The 24,265-nt window shown below is 42.1% G+C and overlaps 1 protein-coding gene across 2 annotated transcripts in view; it reads left to right on the top strand.

The window, feature by feature from the left end:
• The window catches only part of LOC122658659, a 218,728-nt gene that overhangs the window by 134,686 nt on the left and 59,777 nt on the right, over positions 1 to 24,265 (top strand). The window contains exons 37-46 of one of the 2 annotated variants that reach the window (XM_043853701.1): positions 10,080 to 10,375; positions 10,548 to 10,632; positions 13,413 to 14,117; positions 14,204 to 14,522; positions 14,755 to 14,913; positions 14,997 to 15,160; positions 15,274 to 15,445; positions 15,552 to 15,818; positions 15,906 to 16,112; positions 21,901 to 21,955. In XM_043853701.1, coding sequence (XP_043709636.1) covers positions 10,080 to 10,375; positions 10,548 to 10,632; positions 13,413 to 14,117; positions 14,204 to 14,522; positions 14,755 to 14,913; positions 14,997 to 15,160; positions 15,274 to 15,445; positions 15,552 to 15,818; positions 15,906 to 16,112; positions 21,901 to 21,955 — 2,429 coding nt within the window. Of the gene's footprint in view, positions 1 to 10,079; positions 10,376 to 10,547; positions 10,633 to 13,412; positions 14,118 to 14,203; positions 14,523 to 14,754; positions 14,914 to 14,996; positions 15,161 to 15,273; positions 15,455 to 15,551; positions 15,819 to 15,905; positions 16,113 to 21,900; positions 21,956 to 24,265 lie in introns of both variants that reach the window. The other variant, XM_043853700.1, reaches the window with a different exon arrangement.

Here is a 24,265-nt window from a genome sequence, read left to right as displayed (position 1 = left end):
TTGCAGCTCTCTCTGACACGGATCCGATGACAACCCAGCACATGCTCACTGCCATACACTCTGAGCTTGGAAGAAGCACCTTTACCTTACCTACTTCCGATGTGATGCACAGTAGATCTCCTGGCCAGCAAGATCCTCCTACGGGTGCATCAGTCGAGACCCTGACGAAGGACATCCCTTGCCATTCTCTTGCTTCGCCCCTTTCTCCGTCGGTATGGCCATCTAAACCCTTTTTTAATTTTGACCATCCCCCCCCTCCCTTTTGCACCCCACTTTACCCATTTTACCCCCTACCACCTACACCCCCTTGGCCTTTAACTCTGCCTTCCACGTGTCCCCCCTTTAGAGCTAAACTCATTTCCCCTTTCAACCTTACTGGACCTTCCCCCCAGGCCCATGACCTTTCGGCTTTGTCCCTTTATAATCCCCGGCCCAGCCTTACGGCCCAACCCACTAACCCCCCACATCTTAACCCATTCCCTCCCATCCCAAGCCTAGTCCTTCTTTACTTGCAATCTCCCCATCTTCCAATCCCCAGCCCATCTCTACCACAAACATTTCCCCAACCCCCATCCCATTCCCTGAACCGATCCATCTGTTACCCCTCTCTCTCGGCCATTCCCCCCTGGCCCCCCTCCTCAGTCTGACCTGCCCCCCTTTTCCTCTTTGACTCACATGACCTTGTCCGTAGGACCCCCCCACCCCCCTTGATCCCCCCGCAAGCTTCTTGTCCGCAGCCCTGCTATTGTCTTTTACCGTCGCCGCTATAGAAGCACCCCTCCAATGCACTCTTTGCTATTCCCCCTCTAGTTGTCATGTCTACAGGTTTCATTTGGAATGTCAAGGGTCTCAACTCCCTGGCCAAGCTTCAGGACATTAGATCCCTCATCAAATCCACCCATTCTTCTTTTTGTGCCCTTCTGGAAACCCATGTTCTGCAAGAGAATGCCACCCACATTGCTGCCTCTATTGCCCCCTCCTGGTCCCTTCTCTCCAATTACAACCATTCCCTTAACGGTCGGATTTGGCTTCTCTGGGACCCCTCCAAAATCTACATTTCTCTTTCCCACTCCTCTTCCCAATTCCTACATCTTAGCTTTTCCGTTCCTAATTCCCATTCCACTTTCCACCTGACGGTGGTCTATGCATGCAACCAAGCTGCTGGCTGCCTTTCTCTCTGGTCTGATCTTTCCCTCCTCAAGCCCCCCATGGACTCCATTCCTTGGGGATTAGGCGGTGACTTCAATGTGGTGAGATTTCAAGATGAGAAATTGGGAGGCAGACCAATTGACTCTTCCTCCGTCCTTGCCTTTAACGAGTGCTTAGAAGATCTAGGCATCGAGGACCTTCGCTGGATTGGTTCTCCCTTTACTTGGAACAACCGTCGTGTTGGCCCTGATTGCATAGCTTGCAAGCTTAACCGCTTCCTCTCTAATGAAGCTTGGCTTACCTCCTTTCCCCCACTCCCTTTCCAACTTTTTCCTTCAAGGCCTTTCTGATCATTGTCCCCATCACATCCTTATCCAGCCCTATTCCTCTTTTGGTCCCAAGCCTTTCAAATTCTTTGATATGTGGACCTTCCACCATCTCTTCCTCCCCACTGTTCTGAAGGCTTGGCGTACTCCGGTCTCCTCCCCCTGCCTCCCCCTCATTGCCCTGGCCAGAAAGCTCCGTAACACCAAAGCTGCCCTCAAAAGCTGAAATCTCTCCACCTTTGGTAACATCAATTCCATGCTTTCCTCCTGCAAATCCAACCTCTCCTCTGTTCAGTTCAGACTCCAATCTGACCCTCTCAACCCTGTGCTTGCCCCTGAGGAGAAACAACTCTCAGAGGAACTGCATTCTCTCTCCTCCCTTGAGGAAAGCTTCCCGCGCCAAAAGTCCCGTATGAAGTGGTTAGAGTTGGGAGACTCAAACTCAGCTTACTTCCATAGGTCCCTGAGAGCTAGATTCAACTCTAATTCCATCACGCTCTTGCATTCCCCTGATTGCTCCCCCCTAACCTCGGTCCATGATATTAAATCAGCCTCCATCTCTTTCTTCTCCGACCTTTTCAATCTCTCCCCCCTTTTTCCCCTCCTCCACTCCCTCCTGACCTCATCAACAAGTTTATCCCTCCCCAGCTTGTGGATTCCCCCATTGCCATTCCCTCTGATGATAAGATCTCCAAGGTCATTCACTCCCACAAATCCAACAAAGCCCCCAGTCCTAATAGATTCAGTATAGGTTTCTTCCTGAGTTGCTGGGATTCCATTAAAGGAGACCTCTTCAAAGCCATTCACAGCTTCTTTTTCAAGCCCAGCCAGCTGGCTCAGGTCAACCAAACCTTCATCTGCCTCATCCCTAAAAAAGATGGAGCCACTTCTCTCTCTGATTTTAGGCCTAGCTCCCTCTACAATCTCATCTACAAGTTCATTGCCAAAATCCTTGCCAACAGAATTAAGACTATGGTCCCCTCCCTAGGTAGCCCCAACCAATACGCTTTCATTTCTGGGAGAAGCATTGCGGACAACATTATCCTTTGTTCTGGAATCGTGCATGGATTTTACCGCAAATCCCACTCTCCGGCCTCCCTATTGAAAATTGACCTTCACAAAGCTTTTGACCCCCTTTGCTGGGACTTCATCTGTGGAGTGCTTTCTCAAATGGGCTTCTCCCCAGCCTTCGTTCGCTGGATTTATGCTTGCATTTCCTCCCCCTCCTTCTCCGTTCTAGTCAATGGGTCTCCGACCGGGTCTTCCACTCATGGTACTAAATCTCGTTTCATTTCGGTGTTTCGGTCTGACCGAAATTTCCGAGATACTGAAATTTCGACGAAATTTTGTCGAAATATGGTATTTTTCTGTGGGTGTAAAATGCCAAAATGACCGAGATTTCCGAAATTTTTGAAACGAGATGACCGAAATATTCGAAATATTGCACGTGACACTTTTAGTGAACTTTTCAATATCTCGCGATATATCGTAAGTCCACGATATTTCATCGATATCTCACGAGATATCGTCGAAATATGGTATTTTTCCATTTCGGATTGGTATCGTATCTCGGACAACTCGAGATATACGAAATTTGGCGAAATTTCTATGCTTCCACTCTAAAGTGGGCATTCGCCAAGGCTGCCCCCTCTCCCCTTTCCTGTTCTCCCTCGCTCTGGAAGTCCTCTCTTGGAGTCTTCAATCCAAGACTAATCTCCATCTCATCTCTCCCATTCCTAAATGTAAGCATATTAACCTTACCCATTTAGCTTTTACAGATGATCTGATGATCTTCTCTAAGGCCTCTCACTCTTCCATCTCCGCTATCATGGATTCCCTCCACCTATTTGAGACCCTCTTAGGTCTCCGCATTAATCTCATTAAATCCAAAATCTTCCTCTCTCGCATTCCCGATTCCAATAGAGACTCCCTTTTGCGTCTGACTGGATTCTCCATTGGCTCCTTCCCTGTTAAATACCTTAGGCTTCCTCTCATCCCTGCCAGGCTTTCCAATCACCATTGTGCTCCTATGTTGGATAACATCCGCAAGCGTCTCCAACTCTGGAAAAGTAAGCTCCTTTCCTACGCTGGTCGCCTTGTTTGTAGCCGTTCTGTCCTCCAAGCTTCTTACATTTATTGGAGTGGGATTTTCGGCTTATCGAAAGCCACCATCCAGGCAATGGAATGCCTCTTCTATGCTTTCCTCTGGAAAGGGATCGACTCTTCTAGATTCCTCCATCATGTTAGCTGGAAGTCTATCTGCCTTCCCAATTCCGAGGGTGGTCTAGGGATACGGCGTTTCCGGGACTCCAACACTGCAAGCATTCTTAAGCTTATCTGGAAGATGTCCTCTCGTCATGATTCCATCTAGGTCAACTAGGTCTACTCTCACCTTCTCAAGTCCGACTCCATCTGGACTGCTGCCACCCCCTCTGATTCCTCCTGGATCTAGCGCAAGATCCTTTCCCTCCGCCCCCTTGCCCTTCAAGGTATCTCATCCTCTATCATGGACGGATCCTCCACTTCCCTCTGGCTTGACCCTTGGCACCCTCTTGGAGTTCTCTATTGTGTCCTTGGCCCCAAGATGATCTACTCTTCTGGTCTCCCTAAAAATGCCTCCCTCTCCTATCTCATTCCCTCTGGATCCTGGTCCCCGCCCCTCTCCTTAATCCCTCCATTGTGTCTCGGATTTGGCCTGCTTCCCCCCCTCCCCCCTCCCCCCTCCCCCCCATGCGGACAAAACCCTTTGGTTGGCCTCCCCCAATAGCCTTTTTAGCACTATCTCTGCCTGGAACTTTGTTCGAGACCCTGCTCCCACCGTCCCCTGGCACAACCTAGTCTGGTTCAAAGGCCATATCCTTCTCCACAGTTTCACAGCTTGGAGATCCCTCTGCCTTTGCCTCCCAACCCAAGCCTTCCTGATATACCGTCACATCCCTATCCCCCCTGCCTACTCCCTTTGCTGGAATGGTCTTGAGGACACCCCCCCCACCTCTTCTTTGCTTGCCCTTTTACCACTACCATTTGGAAAAAAGCCCTATCCTCGATCTGGCCCGCAACAGGAGACCGCTTCCCTTTGAGTGAGAATGGCTTTAGATGGTTACGTCCTTCTCTGGGTCCTCGATATGTGACACCATTGGAAAGCTGGTTTTTGGAGTTGCTATCTACCACATTTGGATGGAGCAGAACCTCAGGAGATGGACTTCCAACTCTCGATCTTATGATCTTATTTAGAAAGCCATCTCCTTTGAAGTCTCTTCCAAACTCAGCCGCACCTGTCTTCGTCCGGTTCTGGACTCCCCCTAGGAACAGGCATATCGCCGTCCCCTGGGGCCTGGATCTGTCTATTTTATTTCCTTCCACCTCTACGTAGGTTGACTTGTTGTTTCTCTCCCCCCCCCCTCTTTCCCTTGTATATCCCTTCCCCTCTTTTCCTGCCCCCTCCTGGGGTTTGGTAATATATATTTATTCACCCAAAAAAGAAACCAAAGAATCCTAGGAAAAGGAAACTACTAATTTGATAAAACCCAAAAATAGAAACTAAAATTTAGCTAATAAATCCCACGTAAGACCGTAAAGACTTCCTAAAGTTTAGGACTTAGGATTCCTCCTTCCGCTAGCTGTCCATGGACCCCACAGGGATTTACTGACATCTTACGTAATAAGGCTTATTGGCAGCATTCTTCTCCTAATACGAGCTGGCATGGGTCCCATAGAAACCTAAAAAATATCTATCGATGTCCTATTTTATTTCCACCATGCGAGATGGCCATGAGGCCCACACAATCTAATATTTATCCTCCCAAGTCTGGGAATCTAATATTGTACTTGGTACATACTTATATGCTCATAGTCCCTTGAGCCCTCTATTGCATAGTTATCAAGGCGTCGCCATGGCGTCCATGCTCCTTGGTCGCCTTGGACGCCTTGTCGCCTTGAATTTTGCCCCTCTAAAATGCCATGATCGCTTTCCCGCCTTGATAACTATGCTCCATTGATTGCTCAAAGACAGCTTGATCATGTTGAAAGGGAGTCCATTGCCGATGAAGTGACCAACCAGGCAATTTTTCCATCTTGAAATTTCAGAATCAAGCAGCCCGGTTGGGCAGAGAGAAACTTTAGTATTCCTAGCAAGAGAAGGTGAGACAAAATGAAGGGCGGCAGGCCTCCCTAACAGACGATAGTGCATGGCTGAAAAGGGAGTTCCAAGCCTTCGCACCAAAAGAGGGAGGGGGGAGGGACGATAGGCGAGGGGGAAGGGTGGGAGAGGGAGGTGCAGACAGGTGAGACCACCAAGGGCAGGGGGGAGCACTCACTCCATGTTCCAATATTTCTTATTCAATCAATTTTTGCACGTATACATTTTCATTGTGACAAAAGAAACAAAAGGCTGAGTCAATCTTCTCAAATGATTTTTTTTTAATGCTCACCCGCTAAGCAGTCTAGTTTGTATCTTTACAAGAAAAGGAGAGTCAAGCAATATTGACCAATGTCTACACAAATTCTTGGCCTTGATCTTGAGCCATTCTTGACGACCCTTATATTACTCTCTCACCAAGTACCTTGAAGAACACTCTGAGGTGTCAGTCTCTTAGGGCAAACTGAACATGTAGCTACCAAAGTAAACATCAATTTGGCATCTCTAGGATGAATCCACCGAACTCCAAATAATCAAAGATAATCACTCCAAATGATTAGTGGTATTTGGCAGGTAAGATACAATTGATAAACCACTTCTTGATCTAGAAAACTCATCATAACATCGATTAGCTAATAAAAAACCCCTAGTTTTTAGATTTTTCACTCATCCTTCGGAGAGATTTTCCTAAAAGTTTTTTTTTTTTTTTTTTTATGGAAGTGTAATCACACAAACCACACACCAATCCCAAAAGGTTAACCGACTTTTAGGACCATGGAATGGCAGATATACACAACACACACCCGATGTGGGACTAAACCCACACACCCCTTCTTCTTTTTTTATCTTCCTAAAAGTTAGTGTTAGCATTGTTATGGAGAGAGTTTTTCTTTAGTAGAAAGTTTTTTTCTTTAGTCCACGCTGGATCTTCCTTCTTTCATATTTGTATAATCCAGCGTGAGGGGGAGTGTTAGAATAATATACACCAGAATACCATGGGGGTATTCTGGTCCTTTTGGGGTTATTTTTATGTTATTAAGTGTTATTAACTTATGTCGGCTATGTGGGTTCTAGTCCCACATCGCTTAGCTTCTATTATTTGTAACTTCCCCATAAATAGAGGGGCCTTTCTATCATTAATACAAGTCATTCTATTATTTTATTTCCTCTCTCTAACCCACAGTTCAACCAACATGGTATCAGAGCTGGTCTGATCTAGGTTAGAGAGAAAAACCCTATTTTCTCCCTTCTTTTCCTCCAATCGATCTCTCCTCCTCTTCTCCCTTTTCTCATTTTGCTTGCTCCTGTTCTTCTCCCTTTCAGCCCAAAAACAAGGGCAGCACTAATGAGGTAGACATAATATTGATGATTTAGTGCTGCCCCCCTTTCTCTTCTATCGTTTTTTATTAAAATCCTGCTGGACCCTAATCTGCGATTTGGAGTTTCCCTTTTGTCTTTGGAGATCAGATTCCTATCACCTAAAGAAGACTGATCCTCCACTTTTGGAGCACCATATGCAGCCTTTTCCAGCACCTTCCTACCCTATTCCATTGACCTAACATCCCTCTTTTCTTTCTCTCCATCAATTATTATTTATTCCAGCCCCTACCCTAATCGATCTCAACTTGTCAGGGTTTTGTAAAACCCTGACTCCAATCGATTTTGGTGTTTCCTTTTTCAGATGCAGCTAATTTTTTGGGGGTGATTCCCTATTACTACAAGCCCTACTCGACCTAAGTTTGAACCCTTTCTGATGGCTGGATTTGTTTCTACAACAAAAATTCCTTAACCTGCTAATTTGGTTACCAGCCAAAAACCCTGACTTTCAGGTTTCAGTTTTTGCTCATTTTTGGAGGGCTGATTACTCCCACTTCAAGGACCACAAGACCTCAATCTTGCACTTATCCAAGTTTTCTAGATGGCCCTACCCCAATCGATCTCCACCTTCAGGGTTTTTTAAAACCCTGCAATAAATCGATTTTTTGGGATGGGATTACCTGCTGATTCTGGAGTTTTTTGGAGGTGTTTCTACCATCATGAAGGACATTCTACTTCATCTATTTATGGCTTGAAGAAGGTCTACTGCCCAAGATAGCTGCTGCCCTCATTATCTGCGATTTTTAGGTATTTCTCCCATGTGAAGATCAAGTCTCAATTACCAAGGAGATTGGTCATTTGAACTGGAGATCCATTCCAGCAGTTTTTGGTCAGCAAGTATTACAATAAGCAAGCACCTTTGACATGTCAGCCTCACCTTTGTTGAAGACCCCTTCCCTACAATCGATATTCACTTTCAGGGTTTTTTACAAAACCCTGGCTATAATTGATCCAAGGGGTAGGGCAGTCCACAGTTGCTAATTTTTTTAGGAGAGTTTTATCAACATCAGAGGAGTATACAGCCCATTATTCAGCATCTTACATAAGGTTTTTTGTAACAAATTCCAGTTCATTCTGTTGGCTTGGTTTCTTCAATTATCAGGCTGTTTTTTTCTTGTTCCTATATGGCTGGCTGCTTCAACTGCCTATGGATTTGTCTGGTTATTTATCTTATTTGGCTGGTTATTATGAGCTTCACTACCTACCTGGCTGGTGTTATTGATTGGCTTCTGTAAGCATGATTGGTTGATGTGTTACTGCTGCCTTCATGTAGAATACTGCTGCCCTATAATTGTAACTGTGTTTCCTCTTATTGGAGATCGAATTTCTTTCGTTATTGAAGACTCGCATCTACTAACCTGGAGACCAGCCTATTTGGGATTAACACAATGTGTTCCACGATTTTTTGGTTGCACCTACGAAACTATTCAGTTATGTGGAGCTTTTCTGGTTAATATCCGGCATACTTTGGAGCTTGCATACTAGCATTGGTACAGATTCAAATCTGATCCAGTTTTGTTGAGGCTACTTCCATTCATTGCTGTCCGGATATCTTCTTAGTACTGTCTAGCATGTGGGAGTTTCTACCATGGAATCTTTTGCACAATTGCTCCTCCCTGTTTGAAGATTGAACAAGCTTTGACAATTGGAGCATTTCCTTACTTCGAATCAGATTTGTATCTTTTTCAGATATGCATATTGGGGTTAGGAGTTTCTCCCATGCAGGGGTTTCCATTCAAAGTGTTTGTTTGATTGATGGAAGAAGGTTGGAGCTTTCTATGTTACCCAAGTTAATCCTACTCAATTATCCCACTGCTGTTTTTCCTTCACCACCTCCCAAAACATACCTTTGGCATTACCCATAACACCCTTGGAAGTTAATGGTATTCTCTTCTTTACCATTTCTTCTTTTTTCCATTACACTTGGCAGCCACTGAACCATTCTGGAATGTTATGTTTTGCCCTATCTCTAACCTAATTTCTCTTATGTCCACGTGCACTACACGTGAGGGGGGGATTATATACAGTATACCTGCAGCCATTGCAGAAAGCAGAACATGCAGGGACACTTGGTGCAAAACATAGAAGGTCAGAGGTTTCACCATTGCCAATGGGTATCTACTTTGTTATTGAATTAAAGTTTGTCATAAGGGGGAGGTTGGCCTTAAAGTTTTGAAGATGTTTGGTTATTGCCTGCCCATATGAGATCCTACAGTTTGGTTGCTTTTTCCGTTGCTTAATCTTCTTTACTGCTACTTGACTCATTTGCCGGCTACCCTAGTTGTTTTTCTTCAAGATTATAATTCAGAAATTCATTATTGGACAAAGATTGGTGAGAGATGCCTTGTTTGCTGATCAAGTCGGTCCAAGTTTGAAGGTCTATTTGGGAGCTGCATTCATTCTGAAGCTGGATTCTGATATAACTTATTTTTCCCGTTTTATTCAAGTTGGGCATTAGTACCTTGTATGCGCCAACTTGAGAGGGAGTGTTAGCATTGTTATGGAGAGAGTTTTTCTTTAGTAGAGAGTTTTTTTCTTTAGTCCACGCTGGATCTTCCTTCTTTCATATTTGTATAATCCAGCGTGAGAGGGAGTGTTAGAATAATGTACACCAGAATACCATGGGGGTATTCTGGTCCTTTTGGGGTTATTTTTATGTTATTAGGTGTTATTAGGTTATGTCGGCTATGTGGGTTTTAGTCCCACATCGCCTAGCTTCTATTATTTGTAACTTCCCCATAAATAGAGGGGCCTTTCTATCATTAATACAAGTCATTCTATTATTTTATTTCCTCTCTCTGACCCACGGTTCAACCAACAGTTAGCCTTCACAGATGACAGCTACATAGTCATTTCTTATCAACATCAAAATACTGAAAATCATGGTCATAAAACCATTAGAAATGTCTTTCACATTCTTCAAGTTCCCTATCATGAAAGTTATTTTTTAATATATGACACCCTCATTTGTGGTTCAGGAACCTATTGTTTTATCTGCACCATAGCCCGACACAGTAAATGTTCTTTGATGTTAAATAATTAACTTTCACATTGGATTAAATGGTCTCTGTGTGTGTGTTTCGCAACAGATATGCTTCAAAAGAAAGTGATACTTGGATACGAGCCCTGGTGAAAGATCTTATGATTGAGGCTGGTTCAGGTCTCATTATTCTTGATCCAGTGGACATTTCTGGGGGATATACTTCTGTTAAAGAGAAGACAAATATATCTGTGATATCTACAGATGTATGCATCCACCTTTCACTGAGTGTTATTTCCCTTGTCATTAAGCTGCAAAATCAGGCAGTTGCAGCACTACAATATGGAAATGCAGATCCACTGGCTTCTTGCACCAATTTTGATCGACTTTGGATGTCCCCAAAAGGTAACTCAACCTTGTCATAGAGTTTTGAAATTCTACTTTAAGCTTAAAGTGCACCTCATTCTCATAGTGCTAGCTATATCCTTGTGGTGGTACTCTGTAGCTGCAACAATTTTTTTGACAAGTTCATCCAGTCCTAATTTCACTAATTGGGTTCTGTCATCTGGTGCTGCAGGAAATGGGCCTGGTTACAACCTTACCTTTTGGAGGCCCCGAGCTCCCTCAAACTATGTTATATTGGGTGATTGCGTAACATCAAGGTAGTGAAACTTCTGGACGTTGAGACAACTTATCATGTACCTTTCTTGTTCAATTTTTCCACATAGACACTCTTTTCCCTACATTACAGATGTATGAACAATAAGAGTCATGACCTATTGAGACCTTGAATTTCTTCTTCATATTTCCTTGTAAATTTGAACTTTCATGGTTTATAATTACTGACAGCCATGTTTTTCCATACATAGTCATTTTAATTGTTAATGTAATGGCATATAGAATTCAGAGTGTAAACTTCACCTTATTTAAAAATAAAAATGATGGCCACAATTTTGGTCGTTTACAGTGCTTTATATCCCTTCTTAACCCTACTAAATTTACCAAAATACCATTGCTGGGACATCTATTATAGGGTGGTTGTCCAAAAGAGAGAACCTAAAATAAAGACTAATTAAACCCAACTAACCTTATCCTACAGGGATATTATGTAAATTAAAAATCATTAATTCAACTTATATTCCTAATCATTAATTCATAGGCCCAAAGCAATAGCCTAAATGGCTTAAACAACTAAAACATCGTTGCTTATGCTTCTGCTCTGAATCACAGGCTTCCTTATTGCTGTCAAACTGTGGCTGATGTAATACTGTTAAATATGTCTCTTCTTCGTTGAATTTTGTCTTTCCCAGAGATTTTTGCTAAAATGATGTCAGGGGAACCAACTTCTATTAAGCGGAAGGAATAAAAGAAATATTTGAATAGCAAGCTGTATTTACTCTTTGTTGTTCATAAATTTAGCCCTTGCTGTTGCTCTCAAACTGACTTCTTGGGCTGAAAAGCTTTTAATTGTAAAGCCTCCTACATCATATGGGTAGCATTGTGGAATGCAATTTCCTGTAGCAACAAAACATTATGGTGTGAAATCAATTGCACTGCAGATTAATTGTGAAAAATTTGTTCCTGGTAGAATTCATTCAGGGACATGGAAATCAACCAAGTGTCTAGCCAAAGGCCTCACAGTTACCATTGGACAAATGAGCTCAGTTTGAACTGGCTTTAGTTCACTTACAATTTTGCTTTTCTCTAGAAAACCTACTAACTACTACTACTACTACGAATTTTTTTCCTCTCCTGTCCGCTGCCCGGACAGGACCATGCTGTCCCCTCACATGGGGGCGCAAAATGACGACCTAACCCCCTGCCCGAACACACTGCCCGGGCAAGGTTAAGTCGTCATTTTGTGCCCCCATGTGAGGGGACAGTAAGGTCCTGTCCGGGCAGCGGACAGGAGAGGATAACGATTCCTACTACTACTACTACAACTACTACTATATCTCAGTTTTTTGTACTGATATTCTATATCTTATTAAAGTTTAACTGCTATTATTTAATCTGAATATGGTTTCTGATCCGTTCTTAGATCTGCATTATCCATCAATTTCAAAAATCCTTCTCTTACTAAATTTATTCAATTTTGATCTCTGAACCCTGGATTTATCTCTGTTTTCTGGTCTCTTGTTAATTTTTATCTGATTGTAATTACTTTGCTATATTCTTATCTGAAACCCCATAGACCTGCCCATCAAATTCTGCTGCTTTCAATCTTTTTTCATCCCCCAATAGGATTACTCCATGTCTGAATCTGTCAGACAGATTTAGATCATCTTTTACAGACCTGTTATATTGAATGATTACAGAAATCTGCCAGAATTTATGCATATCAAATTTGTTTTGGTTGCATTATTCAATTTTCTCTTATTCTGGTCCTTTTTTCTATACCTATGATCCTGTCACAAGCTAATCTTCCACTGAAACTCCCTGGTTCGGGATTAGCAATGCATTACCAAGGCCCTGTATCCTGAAATTTTAAGAGTCTGATGGATCTGACTCCTAGACTCATTCCTGCACCCAAACCCACATAACATAGGCCACGATGTTGTGTTGATTAAATTATAGTAGAATCTGAAACCAAGAGAACCAGCCCTGTGAAGAGAATAATTGGGAGAGAAAAGGAAACATTGCTTGCGGTTAGACTAGATACCACTAACCGTGAGCCAATCCCTTTATTTATGACAAAACAAATTATAATAATTACAACTTAATGACCTGGACTTATGTGTATTTACACATAAGTACCTAACAAGAAAAGAAACATTATACAAGAACCCCTATGATAGACCATAACTAATAAACCGTAACTACCACTGTGTTGTTGTGTTTTGATATACATTGTTGATTGTTGTTGCCCGTACTTAATAGCTTGAGCATTGGGGATAAGCGGTTGTAACGTGGTATCAGAGTTAGGAGTTCAGGTGTTTGATCCCTGGTAAGTGAGGTTGTGGTGCCCCTGTCCCCACTATGCTTTGTGTCCCTGGGTGCCAAGTGATGGCTCCACCACATGATGGTGTCACGTGCGGAGCCGTGTGTGTTGATGGACATTTTTGTTTCCCTTAACAGTTCGAGCTTTTGGGATAAGTGGTTGTAAGTTTGTAACATAAATGATTAATAAATACAAAACACATGCAGTGTCTTTTTCTTTGCATTCAATAATCCACTTAAAAGCTAATTGGGAGTAATTTTGGGCTCTACACCTGCCGGGGGGTGTTTTGTGTTGATGGACATTTTTGTTTCCCTTCACAGTTCGAGCTTTTGGGATAAGCGGTTGTAAGTTTGTAACATAAATGATCAATAAATACAAAACACATGCAATATCTTTTTCTTTGCATTCAATAATCCACTTAAAAGCTAATTGGGAGTAATTATACTTCCATTTTTCTTGGTTGGGATGAAGTTTGTTAAGTAACTCTGTTGCATCTCTCAGGCCTATCCCTCCGTCACAAGCAGTACTGGCAGTTGGTAATACTTATGGGCGTGTACGGAAACCTCTTGGTTTCAAGCTCATTGGTTTCTTCTCTGATATTTATGGATTGGAAGGAGATGAAGCCCAATCTGATGACGTCGGTGATTGCTCACTTTGGTTACCCATTGCACCACCCGGATATTCAGCATTAGGGTGTGTAGCACACATGGGAAACCAACCACCACCAAGTCACATCGTTTATTGCATACGTTCTGATCTGATGACTAATACAGTATATTCAGAGTGCATTTTTAGTATTCCATCAAATCCAAAGTTCTCCTCTGGATTTAGCATTTGGTGCCTTGATAATGTTGTTGGATCATTTTTTGCCCATCCTGCTCCAGACTGCCCTTCCAGCACTGGTTGTGAGCTTGCTCATATTCTCTTAAGAAACTCGAACTGGTTCCGTTCTTCCTCAGAAAATTCTGCATCAGATGGCAGTCATAACCAAGGCTATGGAGGTCAGCAAGGAAGTAAGGAGAGTGCTAGTTCCTCTGGTTGGGACATTCTCAGATCAATTTCAAAATCCAGTAATTGTTATATATCAACCCCACATTTCGAGAGAATTTGGTGGGACAAGGGTGGTGACCTTCGTCGAGCATTTTCGATATGGAGACCAATACCACGTCCTGGATATGCCATACTTGGTGACTGCATCGCTGAGGGGTTAGATCAATTCAAACTTGCTGTATCGCTATTATCAGATGTGTAAATTACATTTTCTGATAAATTTTGGTGTTTATTACTTTCAGCTTAGAACCGCCTGCTCTGGGAATCATTTTTAAGGATGATAATCCCGAAATATCTGCAAAGCCTGTGCAATTCACTAAAGTTGCCCATTTGGTGACAAAAGGTCTTGATGAAGCTTTCTTTTGGTACCCAATTGCTCCCCCGGGTTACACTTCTTTAGGATGTGTTGTATCAAGAAAAGATGAACCACCACCTATAAGCTCCTTTTGCTGCCCACGTATGGATCTTGTTAACCAAGCTAACATTCCAGAGGTTCCCATTTCAACATCTACCAGTTCAAAGGGTTCTCACTGCTGGAGCATTTGGAAAGTTGAAAATCAGGTTAAGAAAAAATAGTTTCTGTATGTATTTTTTATTTACTCTTTTGTGATATCGTTCATCACATTTCAACCATAGTTGTCTTGGCGTCTAGGCGACCCAGGCGTTGGAGACAAAAAAAATCAAGGCAACACCAACAAGGCTCCTAGATGAAGCCTTGACACCTATAATTTCAACCCAACGTAAATTTCGTTGCTAATTGTCTAATATAATCTTATGTGGCTCTCATGTATAGGCCTATAGTTTCCTTGCCCGTTCTGATCTGAAAAAACCATCTAGCCGTTTGGCTTACAGTATAGGTGATTCAATGAAACTGAAGACACGGGAGAACATAAGTGGTGAGATTAAGCTAAGATGCTTCTCTTTGACAGTGGTAGACAGCTTATGTGGAATGGTAAGCATCCTAAAGAAAAAGATTATCTGTTTCCTGGATGGAAAAGATAATTATTTATATTTTTGAAATTTTGACCTTTTCAGATGACACCACTGTTTGATACAACTATTACAAACATCAACCTTGCAACACATGGTAGACTGGAAGCGATGAATGCGGTACTGATATCTTCAATTGCTGCTTCCACATTCAACACACAATTAGAAGCATGGGAACCGCTGGTGGAGCCGTTTGATGGAATATTCAAGTAATGTATCTATGAGCTGTAATTCTGGTTTTCTGTTCTTTGTGGTATGTCAACATGTCTTGTACCCAGTCACCTACATTCTCTTTTTTTTTTTAATTGTTCTGGTTTTGTAGGTTTGAAACATATAACACCAGTTTTGATATAACATCAAGAGTCGGAAAGCGAGTGCGTGTTGCTGCAACAAGTATTGTAAATGTGAACATTAGTGCTGCAAATGTTGAGACTTTTGCAGAAACTATAGTCTCATGGAGAAAACAGGCAGAATTTGAGAAGAAATCTGTCAAAGTAAATGATGTAAAATTTACTTGAACTTCTCCTGTTGATGATAGAGGTTTAGCAGTATGTTTGTTCAGATCCTATATAGGTACTTATTAATGAACTACCTTTGCAGGACGCTAGTAGCCATCTCAGAGACGGAGTAGATTCAGCTTTTTCAGCATTGGATGAAGATTTTCGGACCATGGTTATAGAGAATAGGCTTGGATGTGATATTTATCTCAAGAAAGTTGAGCAGAATTCTGAAACTCTTGAGCTGCTACATCATGAAGACTGCATTTCTGCATGGATGCCACCTCCAAGGTTTTCAGATAGGCTGAATGTTGCAGCTGAGTCTAGAGAAGCATGCTGTTATGTTGCTGTACAGATATCTGAGGCCAGGGTTGTACACATAATGAAGTTTATTTATGAATTGCTAATGAACCTTTAAACCTTTATGAGTGGACATGACCACATTCTACTTTTGCAGGGTCTACCTATTGTTGATGATGGAAATAGCCATAACTTCTTCTGTGCTTTACGCCTTGTTGTTGATAGTCTGGAAACTGATCAGCAAAAGCTTTTCCCTCAGAGTGCAAGGACTAAATGTGTGAAGCCTTCAATTTCCAAGAATAATAACCTAACTGCAGGCACTGCCAAGTGGAATGAATTATTCATATTTGAAGTTCCTCGGAAGGTATCTACTTGTTCTAATTGGTTTTTATGCATTGATTATCTTACATATTCAACTGCCAGTTCAAATTTGCATGGTGGGCATTGTATCTTGTGAGCATGGCCACCATATTAAAAATATTTGCAGAATTTCCAACCAATGTTCTGGAAGTAGGAGCAGTCCTAAACCAATTTTAGTGACAGACTGTGGCCAGCTGGTCCAGCTGTGTCCAGAACTCTTGTACCAGAACAGTTTTGGACCATGCATTTGGGTGATGGGCCAAATATTTTGACCAGCAGTGCTGTGCTGGGCCTTAAGTCGCTACTTCCAACAGCACGTTACAAAAATGAGACATTTTGTTTTTGACCCTCTCCCCCCCCCCCCACCGAGTGGTCCGGTTTGGAATGTATTGATAACTTTTATTTCAATCTTTAATTCTGGAGAATTTATTTAGTGGCTTTAATTTATCTGATTGTTCCCTTGCGATACAATCAGGCAATATATTTCCTCAACTTCTTATGTAGTGATACTGCTTAAATTTATTTTGAGATGAATTCCAAATTAGCAGACTCTGAAGACTGAATTGAGATAATTGCAGGCAGTTATTGTCTGTTGAGAAATGCCGTCTTCATGTTGAGTTTGTGATAATTAGTTACAGCAGGTATCCAATGTGGTGATCTGCTATTGACAAACACAATCAAATCATGTTCTATGATTTGTTGCATTAGGCTGCATGGGAAGCTGTGGGAATAAATCAAAATTTGCCAATTTTTCTGTTTTTTATTGTTTGAAATTGACTTCCTTTACAATAAACGAGGAAATGATAGAAACAAAGCAACAACATCTAAAAGAGATTAGAGAATCCTCTACAAATGTTTTGAAAGCTTCTCCAGAGGCTAGATCCTTCTTTCTTTTTTTGTGGGTGAAAAAAAAATTCATTACCAAAAGAGGAAGGAGATACAAGGAGCCCATAAAGAAGGACATGAAGTAAAAACAATACAAACAAAGCAAAGTTCAATCCTCAGGGAAAGGAGGCTGATGCAGGAGAATCTTGGACCAGGCCGATCCAACTGGTGGACCCCACATGAGATGGACAACATCTTTTATTTTGTAGTTTTCTTTTTATTGGCAGTCTATTTATCTTTTATTTTTAGAATGTGTTTGTTTCAGTTTCTCTGAAAGCCCGCCCCCAACTCTAATTCCATTACCATGCTCCTGGCTCCGGATGGTTCCCCATCTATGATGCCCCCGATATTAAAAATCAAGCCATCTCCTTTTTCTCCTCTTTCTTTTGCCCCCACCCTCTCCTCTCCCTCCCCCATCCCCCCTAATCTCATCAAAAAATTTGTCCCTCCTCCTTTTTGGATCTCCTTCAATCCATTCCTTCGGATGATGAAATTCTTAAAACAATTTTCTCGTATAAGTTCAATCAGGCTCCAGGTCCTGGCGGGTTCAGTATGGGATTCTTCTCGACTAGTTGGGACATCATCAAAGATGACCTCATTAAAGCCATCCGCTGCTTCTTCTATAATCCCAGCCAACTCCCCCGCATTAAGCAAACTTCTCTTCCTCACCCCCAAACAGAGGGAGCATCTTCCCTGTCGGACTTTAGGCCTATCTCCCTCTGCAATCTTCTCTACAAATTCATTGCCAAAATTCTGGCCAATCGGCTGCAATTGGTTATTCCTTCTTTAGTTAGCCTGAACCAATCGGCCTTCATCTCTAGTAGAAGCATTACTGACAATATTCTCCTTTGTGCGGAGATTGTCCGAGGCTTTGACCGCAAATCTCATTCCCCTGCTGCCCTCTTGAAATTTGACATCCATAAAGCTTTTGACTCCTTAAGATGGGACTTCATTTGTGCTGTCATAACCCAGATGTCCTTTCCCCCTGTCTTTGTCAGGTGGATCCACTCATGCATTTCTTCCCCCTTCTTCTCGGTCATTATCAATGGTTTCCCTGCAGGGATTTTTCCTTCGGAAGTTGGTATTCACCAAGGCTGCCCTATCTCTCCTTTCCTCTTCTCCCTTGCTCTTGAGGTCCTCACCAGGAGCATCCAAGCCAAAACTAACCTACATCTCAGCTCCCCCATCCCTAAGTGCAAAATTCTCAATCTCACCCACCTTGCCTTTGCTGATGATCTTATGATTTTCTTTAAGGCTCCCCCCTCCTCCATCTCTTCCATCATGTCTTCCCTTCAGCTCTTCGAATCTCTCTCGAGTTTGCCCATTAACCTCTTAAAATCGCAAATCTTTCTTTCCGAGGTCTCTGAAGATGTCAAAGCCTGCCTCCTCAACCTGATTGGGCTTTCCCTTGGTTCCTTTCCCGTGAAATACCTTGGCCTCCCCCTTATTCCTGCCAAGCTGACTGGCCATCACTGCACCCCTATGCTTGATCTAATTCGTAAGAAGCTCTAGTTTTGGAAGGGCAAATTCCTTTCCTATGCGGGTAGGATTGTTCTGATCAAATCCGTTCTCCAATCCGCTTACATCTACTGGTGTGGCATCTATGGGCTTCCAAAGTCCACAATCAAAGCTAAGGAATCTCTCTTCTGTGCTTTCCTTTGGAAAGGCCAAGAGTTCTCCAAATTCTTCTACCCGATCAACTAGGCAGCAATCTGCCGGCCCAAATCTGAAGGAGGCCTTGGCATCCGTTGAACCCGGGATTACAAATTGCAGGCCTCCTCAAACTAATCTGGGTAATCTCTTCCAAGTAGGACGCAATCTGGGTTAATTGAGTTTACTCCTACTTACTCAAGTTAGATTTCATCTGGACTGTTCCCCTGCCAACGAACCCCTCCTGGGTCTAGCAAAAAATCCTTCTCCTTCGTCCTTTAGCCCTCAGTGCCACTTCCTCTGTGATCGCCAATGGTACCTCCACCTCCCTTTGGCTTGATCCTTGGCATCCCGCTGGAGTCCTTTACAGCATCCTTGGTGCCCATAGGGTACCCTCTACTGGCATCCCCAAATCTGCTCCTCTCTCTTCAATTATCTCCTAAGGATCCTAGTCTCCCCCGATCCCCTTTCCCTCCGATTTCACCCAGATTTGGGCCTCTCCCCCCCCCCCTCCGCACTCCTCTCATTCGGACAAAGTAACCTAGCTCCCCTCCAACAATGGCCTCTTTAGCTCCCGCTCAGCTTGGGATATTGTTAGACCCCATGGCCCTTCAGTCCCCTGACGCAATCTTGTTTGGTTTAAAGGCCACATTCCTAGACACTCATTCAATGTCTGGAGAACCCTAAATAATTGCCTCCCCACCCAGTCGTTCCTCATCCACCGCCACATCTCTGTCTCTCCCTCCTGTATCCTTTGCTGGAATGGGAATGAGGACGTTGACCACCTTTTCTTTTTTTGCCCCCTTACCTCCTCTATTTGGAAAAAAAAGCTTTGCAGTCTATCTGGCCCCAAAATAGACGCCCCTTTCCCTTCGCCCTAGAGTGGCTTTGGCTTGATATGTCATTTTCTTGAAGCTCTATTTGTGACACAGTTGGCAAGCTTGTGTTCGGTGCTGCCATCTCTCACATCTAGATGAAGTGGAATCTTCATAGATGGACCTCCAACTCCTGGTCCATTGACCTGATTTGGAAAGCCATCTTTTTTTATGTCAACTCTAGGCTCCACATCCTTTCTCATGGTTCTCTTATAGACTCCCCAAGGAACAGGCACATTGTTGTTACTTGGGGCTTAGATTCTTCTCTCTTTGGCTCTCCTAGCCAGGCCCCCTAGGCCTGTGGTTTGAGCTTGTATAGTTTCCCACCCCCCTTTTTTTTCCTTCCTCCCCTCCCTTTGGGGTTTCGGTAATTAATTTTTTATTCACCAAAAAAAAAACACATTCAGATATATAAATAGAAGAATCTAAGCCCCAAGTAACAACATTGAGCTTGTTCCTTGGGGAGTCAATAAGACAGCCATGGGGGAGCGAGAGAAGCCTGGAGCTGACATCGAAGAAGATGGCTTTCCAAATCAGGTCAAGGGACCGAGAGTTGGAGGTCCATCTACGAAGGTTCCGCTCCATCCAGATATGGGAGTTCCATCTCTTACATATAAGACTTCTCATTATTTTCATTCTTGTTCATCACATCTCTTGTACATTGTCTCACTTTACTTTTCTTTCATTAACATCACATACTTTACATCATGTATGTGGCATTATTCATTTGTAATCCATATACACATCTTTTCATCCTACACAGATACACATTTCAATGTAGCATTCATTCAACCATGCTCTTATATTTGTCTACCAACATGCATTCATAAACAGTGCTCTTTTACAACTCTTATTCATGTTTTCATTTATCAATCAACCCATACATGTATATAGCAATACTTGTAGCCCAACCAATGAAACAAACACATTCAACAATATACATATGGCTGCTTCACATTCATACAAATAAACTGAAACATGTTAAAATACTATGATACACTTCATACAACAGTACTAGTATGCTTCTCTCACATCCACATAATCTTTACTATACACATCATATTGGTATACAACAATACAGATATGTTTCTCTCACATCCATATTCATCTACATACATACAATCCATCATAGCTCTTTCATTCAATTATAAAACAGTACTTAGATATCCCCCTCACATCATTCTACTTATACATGTATAGCTATGTAAATAAGCAATAACCAGTCATACCAATATAAAAATACATACAGCCATATACATATGGGTCCCTCACGTTTGTTTCCGTTCGATTTGATCATCTCTACGATTGGTAGATAATTAAGTACGTGTAAGCACCCCTCAAGAATTCAATCTACACTTCAAATAGGTCTTTCAAACTTTGCTTCTCTGCTCAACTTCCTCTTCAATCTCTTCATTCAGTTTAGGCTTTCAACAATACAAATCCCTTAACCCTATGTAAAAAGTAAGTAAACTAATCAATTAACCCATCAAAGAAATAAAAACTATGCTAGAGCACTTCCTTTTCTAAGCTGGTGGTCAGCGAACATCTCGATGTGGCTGCATGTCTGAACATCCGAATCTCAATTGAAATTCCATTGACTTGCATTTTTAGTTGTTCTACAAACATATTTTGTACTTCTAAATATTAACTATGCTAAGTTCATAAATTAATTATTTATTTTAACAATGGCTTCCAGACATTCTTTTTTGGGAGAGGGATTGGTATGCTAGTGGTATACCGTAAGCTAGCACCCTATGTATCTATCTCTCACTTCCCCCTTTGAAATGACTCCCTTACCCCTCAAAGGGACGAAGATAGAGGTGCTAGCTTACGGTATACCGCTAGCATACCCAGCCTTTTCCCTTCTTTTTTTAACTACTTTGCACACCCTTAAAATTTTTATTAATTGAATAATTGGATACTACCTGGGGGGCTAGGCCTAAGACCCTAAGTAAAACTAAAGAAAGAGGGGGGGGAGAGGGGGGAGCAACTTACACAACCCCAGGAAAATTTACCATCAACCCATCTACATAAATATAATGCAACTGGTTGCCCACCAACCTGAAATTACAAGCATAAGATTAAAAGGAACTGGGTTAACATTTTCAACTCTTTAAAGCATCATTACTTCAATGTATCAAATTTTCTGTTTCTTTTGATCAATATCATCTTTCTTGTTCCGTTTTATCTTTGTTCATTTTTGCCCTTTATGGTTGGGGGCTATTATGTATCCAGTGTCTGAATGTATAGTTTGAAGGTGTGAAAATCTAATGAATTTGAAACATTTTTTACTATTTTGTTGTCAATGTGGATATATTCTCTAGCAAATTTCAGTTCGAAATTTCATTATTCTTGGAATTGTTTGCATATGCTTTGGTGCAGGGACTGGCTAACTTGGAAGTTGAGGTGACAAACCTAGCAGCAAAAGCTGGAAAAGGTTTTCATTGCCTAACAATCAGTCCTTACATTATTTCCTCTAAAGTAGAATTTGTTTTGTTTCTCAAAATGATATAAAATGTGAAATTATGTACATGCTCTTTCATTTAGTTATAATTTTGTAGATATTGGTGCTTCTTGAGTTGATCGTAATGAGGGCAATTTAGGAATGAAACTTGAGGACTAGATCTTCTATTGGCCTTTCTGCTTCAAGCATGGTTCAAAAACCCGCCTCGACCAGGTCGAGATTCTCGAGACCTCGGCGAGATAGTGCTTTTTTTTTTTGTTTCGGAATGATGTTTCGGTGGGTAGTTCTCCGAAACTTTAAGGGAAGTTTGTTTTAGGCTTAATAAACATATTTAAATCTTCAAATTGAAGGGGAAAAAAAACACGCAATTTGGTGTTTTGGATTTGCACCCATGGTTGGTAGTAAAGGCCAACCCCTTAATGTAATATTGCCTATTCTACACATTGTTTGAATGATATGAGACATATTGGGCAAGTAAAACAAGTAAATTATGCAATAATGGATGAAGAAGCATAATATTGAATAATTATTTAAGAAATAGTTAAAAGACTTAAAGTTTCTACTACAAACCACAAGATATAGTGAAGTGTTCACAATGCATATTACATAAACACCCAACCCAAGTACAATGAATGATACACAAGTCATAGACACCTTACTACCCTAGTCTTCCACGTCTCAACTCCCAAGTCCCAACAATACAATACTATAAGTACTAAGGAGGTTGGGATTCTTGAAATATTCGGAATTTCTCCGAGATTCTCGAAATATTCGAAATTTCGGTCAAGTTATTCAAAACTGTGCATATTTTGTGTCTCGTATGTCATCTCATCTCAAGAAGCTCGAGATATTCGAGATCTCGCCGAGTTTTTGAACTATGGCTTCAAGTTGAAGTTTATGAGATATACTTTTTTTTTTTTTTGGGTGAATAATATATTCATTACCAAAAGGAAAAGAAACAACAAGGGGGGTCCCGAGGGGGCAGGGGAAAGAAAACAATACTACATACAACAGAGAACCCGTATGAGGGGGGGAGAAGGGAAGAGGGGAGGCCCCAGGATACAACAATATGCCTGTTCCTTGGGGAGGGAATGCAACTAGGAGAGGTCCTAGGAACTTTACTGATGACATCGAAAAAGATGAAATCGCAAATCTGACGAAGAGGTCTTGAGTTGGAGGTCCATCTTCTTATATTGCGCTCCATCCAAATCGAAGAGGTGGATGCACCAAAAGCAAGTTTCCCAATAGATCACAGATATTATATCCTGCAAAAGACATATCCACCCATATCCACTCTTTGTTGAATGAGAGAACTCTTCATCTTCTAGGCCAGCAACAGTCTAATACTCCTGCCCAAACTGAAGATGAGAATGGGCATTCGAAGAAGAGGTGATTGATGTTTTCTGGGGCATTCTGACAAAGGCAGCAAGTAGGATCAACTGGGATGTGCCGGTGGAGAAAGAAATATTGTGTAGGAAGACAGTTGGAGAGAGCTTTCCACACTCAAAAGCTGTGCCGAGGGGTGTGGCCTTTAAACCAAACGATCTTTCTCCAAGGTGGAGTTGTCCCCCTTGATCTGATGAGGTCCCAGGCAGACTTAGCACTAAATAATCCTGAAGAAGATGGAGTCCAGCTGACTATATCTCCTGCTCCTGTCGGCCTTCTAGAGATGGAGAGGAGAGCATTCCAAATATCTGATAGGAGAGGGGAGGGAAGTGGGGATCCAACCGTTCTAGTCAATGATGTCCGAAACTAAAGAGTGCTTGTGAAGACCCAATCTATGTATCTCTCTGTAGCCAATAATAGGAAGGAGGATTCCCAACAGATGCCAATGGTCTATCCAAACTTTAGTGGAAGCCCCATCATTTACCTTGCATAAAATAGCCTCAATAGCTACAGGCCTGAGATATAGTATTTTTCTCCAAACCCAAGAGGCATCGGAGGTTGTGGGGACCAACCATATGGAGTCATTTCTAAGTAGCCCTGCATATATCCAATCGACGCATATGCTTTTCCTCTTGACAGCAATTTTCCATATCAATTTGAGAGTACCAGCTTAATTTACCTCTTTAATTCTTCGCAAACCAAGGCCTCCTTCCGATTTGGGGAGGCAAACTGATGCCCAACTCATCGGATGGAGGAAGCGAGATGTTTCTTTACTTTTCCAAAGGAATGAGCACATGAGATTTTCAATATCCTTTGTGATTGATTGAGGTAGACCGAAGGTTCCAGACCAACAAATCTAAGAAGATTGGAGAACCAATCTGATTAACTCAAGGCGGC

This window comes from Telopea speciosissima, chromosome 4 (assembly GCF_018873765.1).
Source record: "Telopea speciosissima isolate NSW1024214 ecotype Mountain lineage chromosome 4, Tspe_v1, whole genome shotgun sequence".
In the NCBI taxonomy this organism is placed as follows: Eukaryota; Viridiplantae; Streptophyta; class Magnoliopsida; order Proteales; family Proteaceae; genus Telopea; species Telopea speciosissima.
This window is presented reverse-complemented; position numbering and strand designations above follow the sequence as displayed.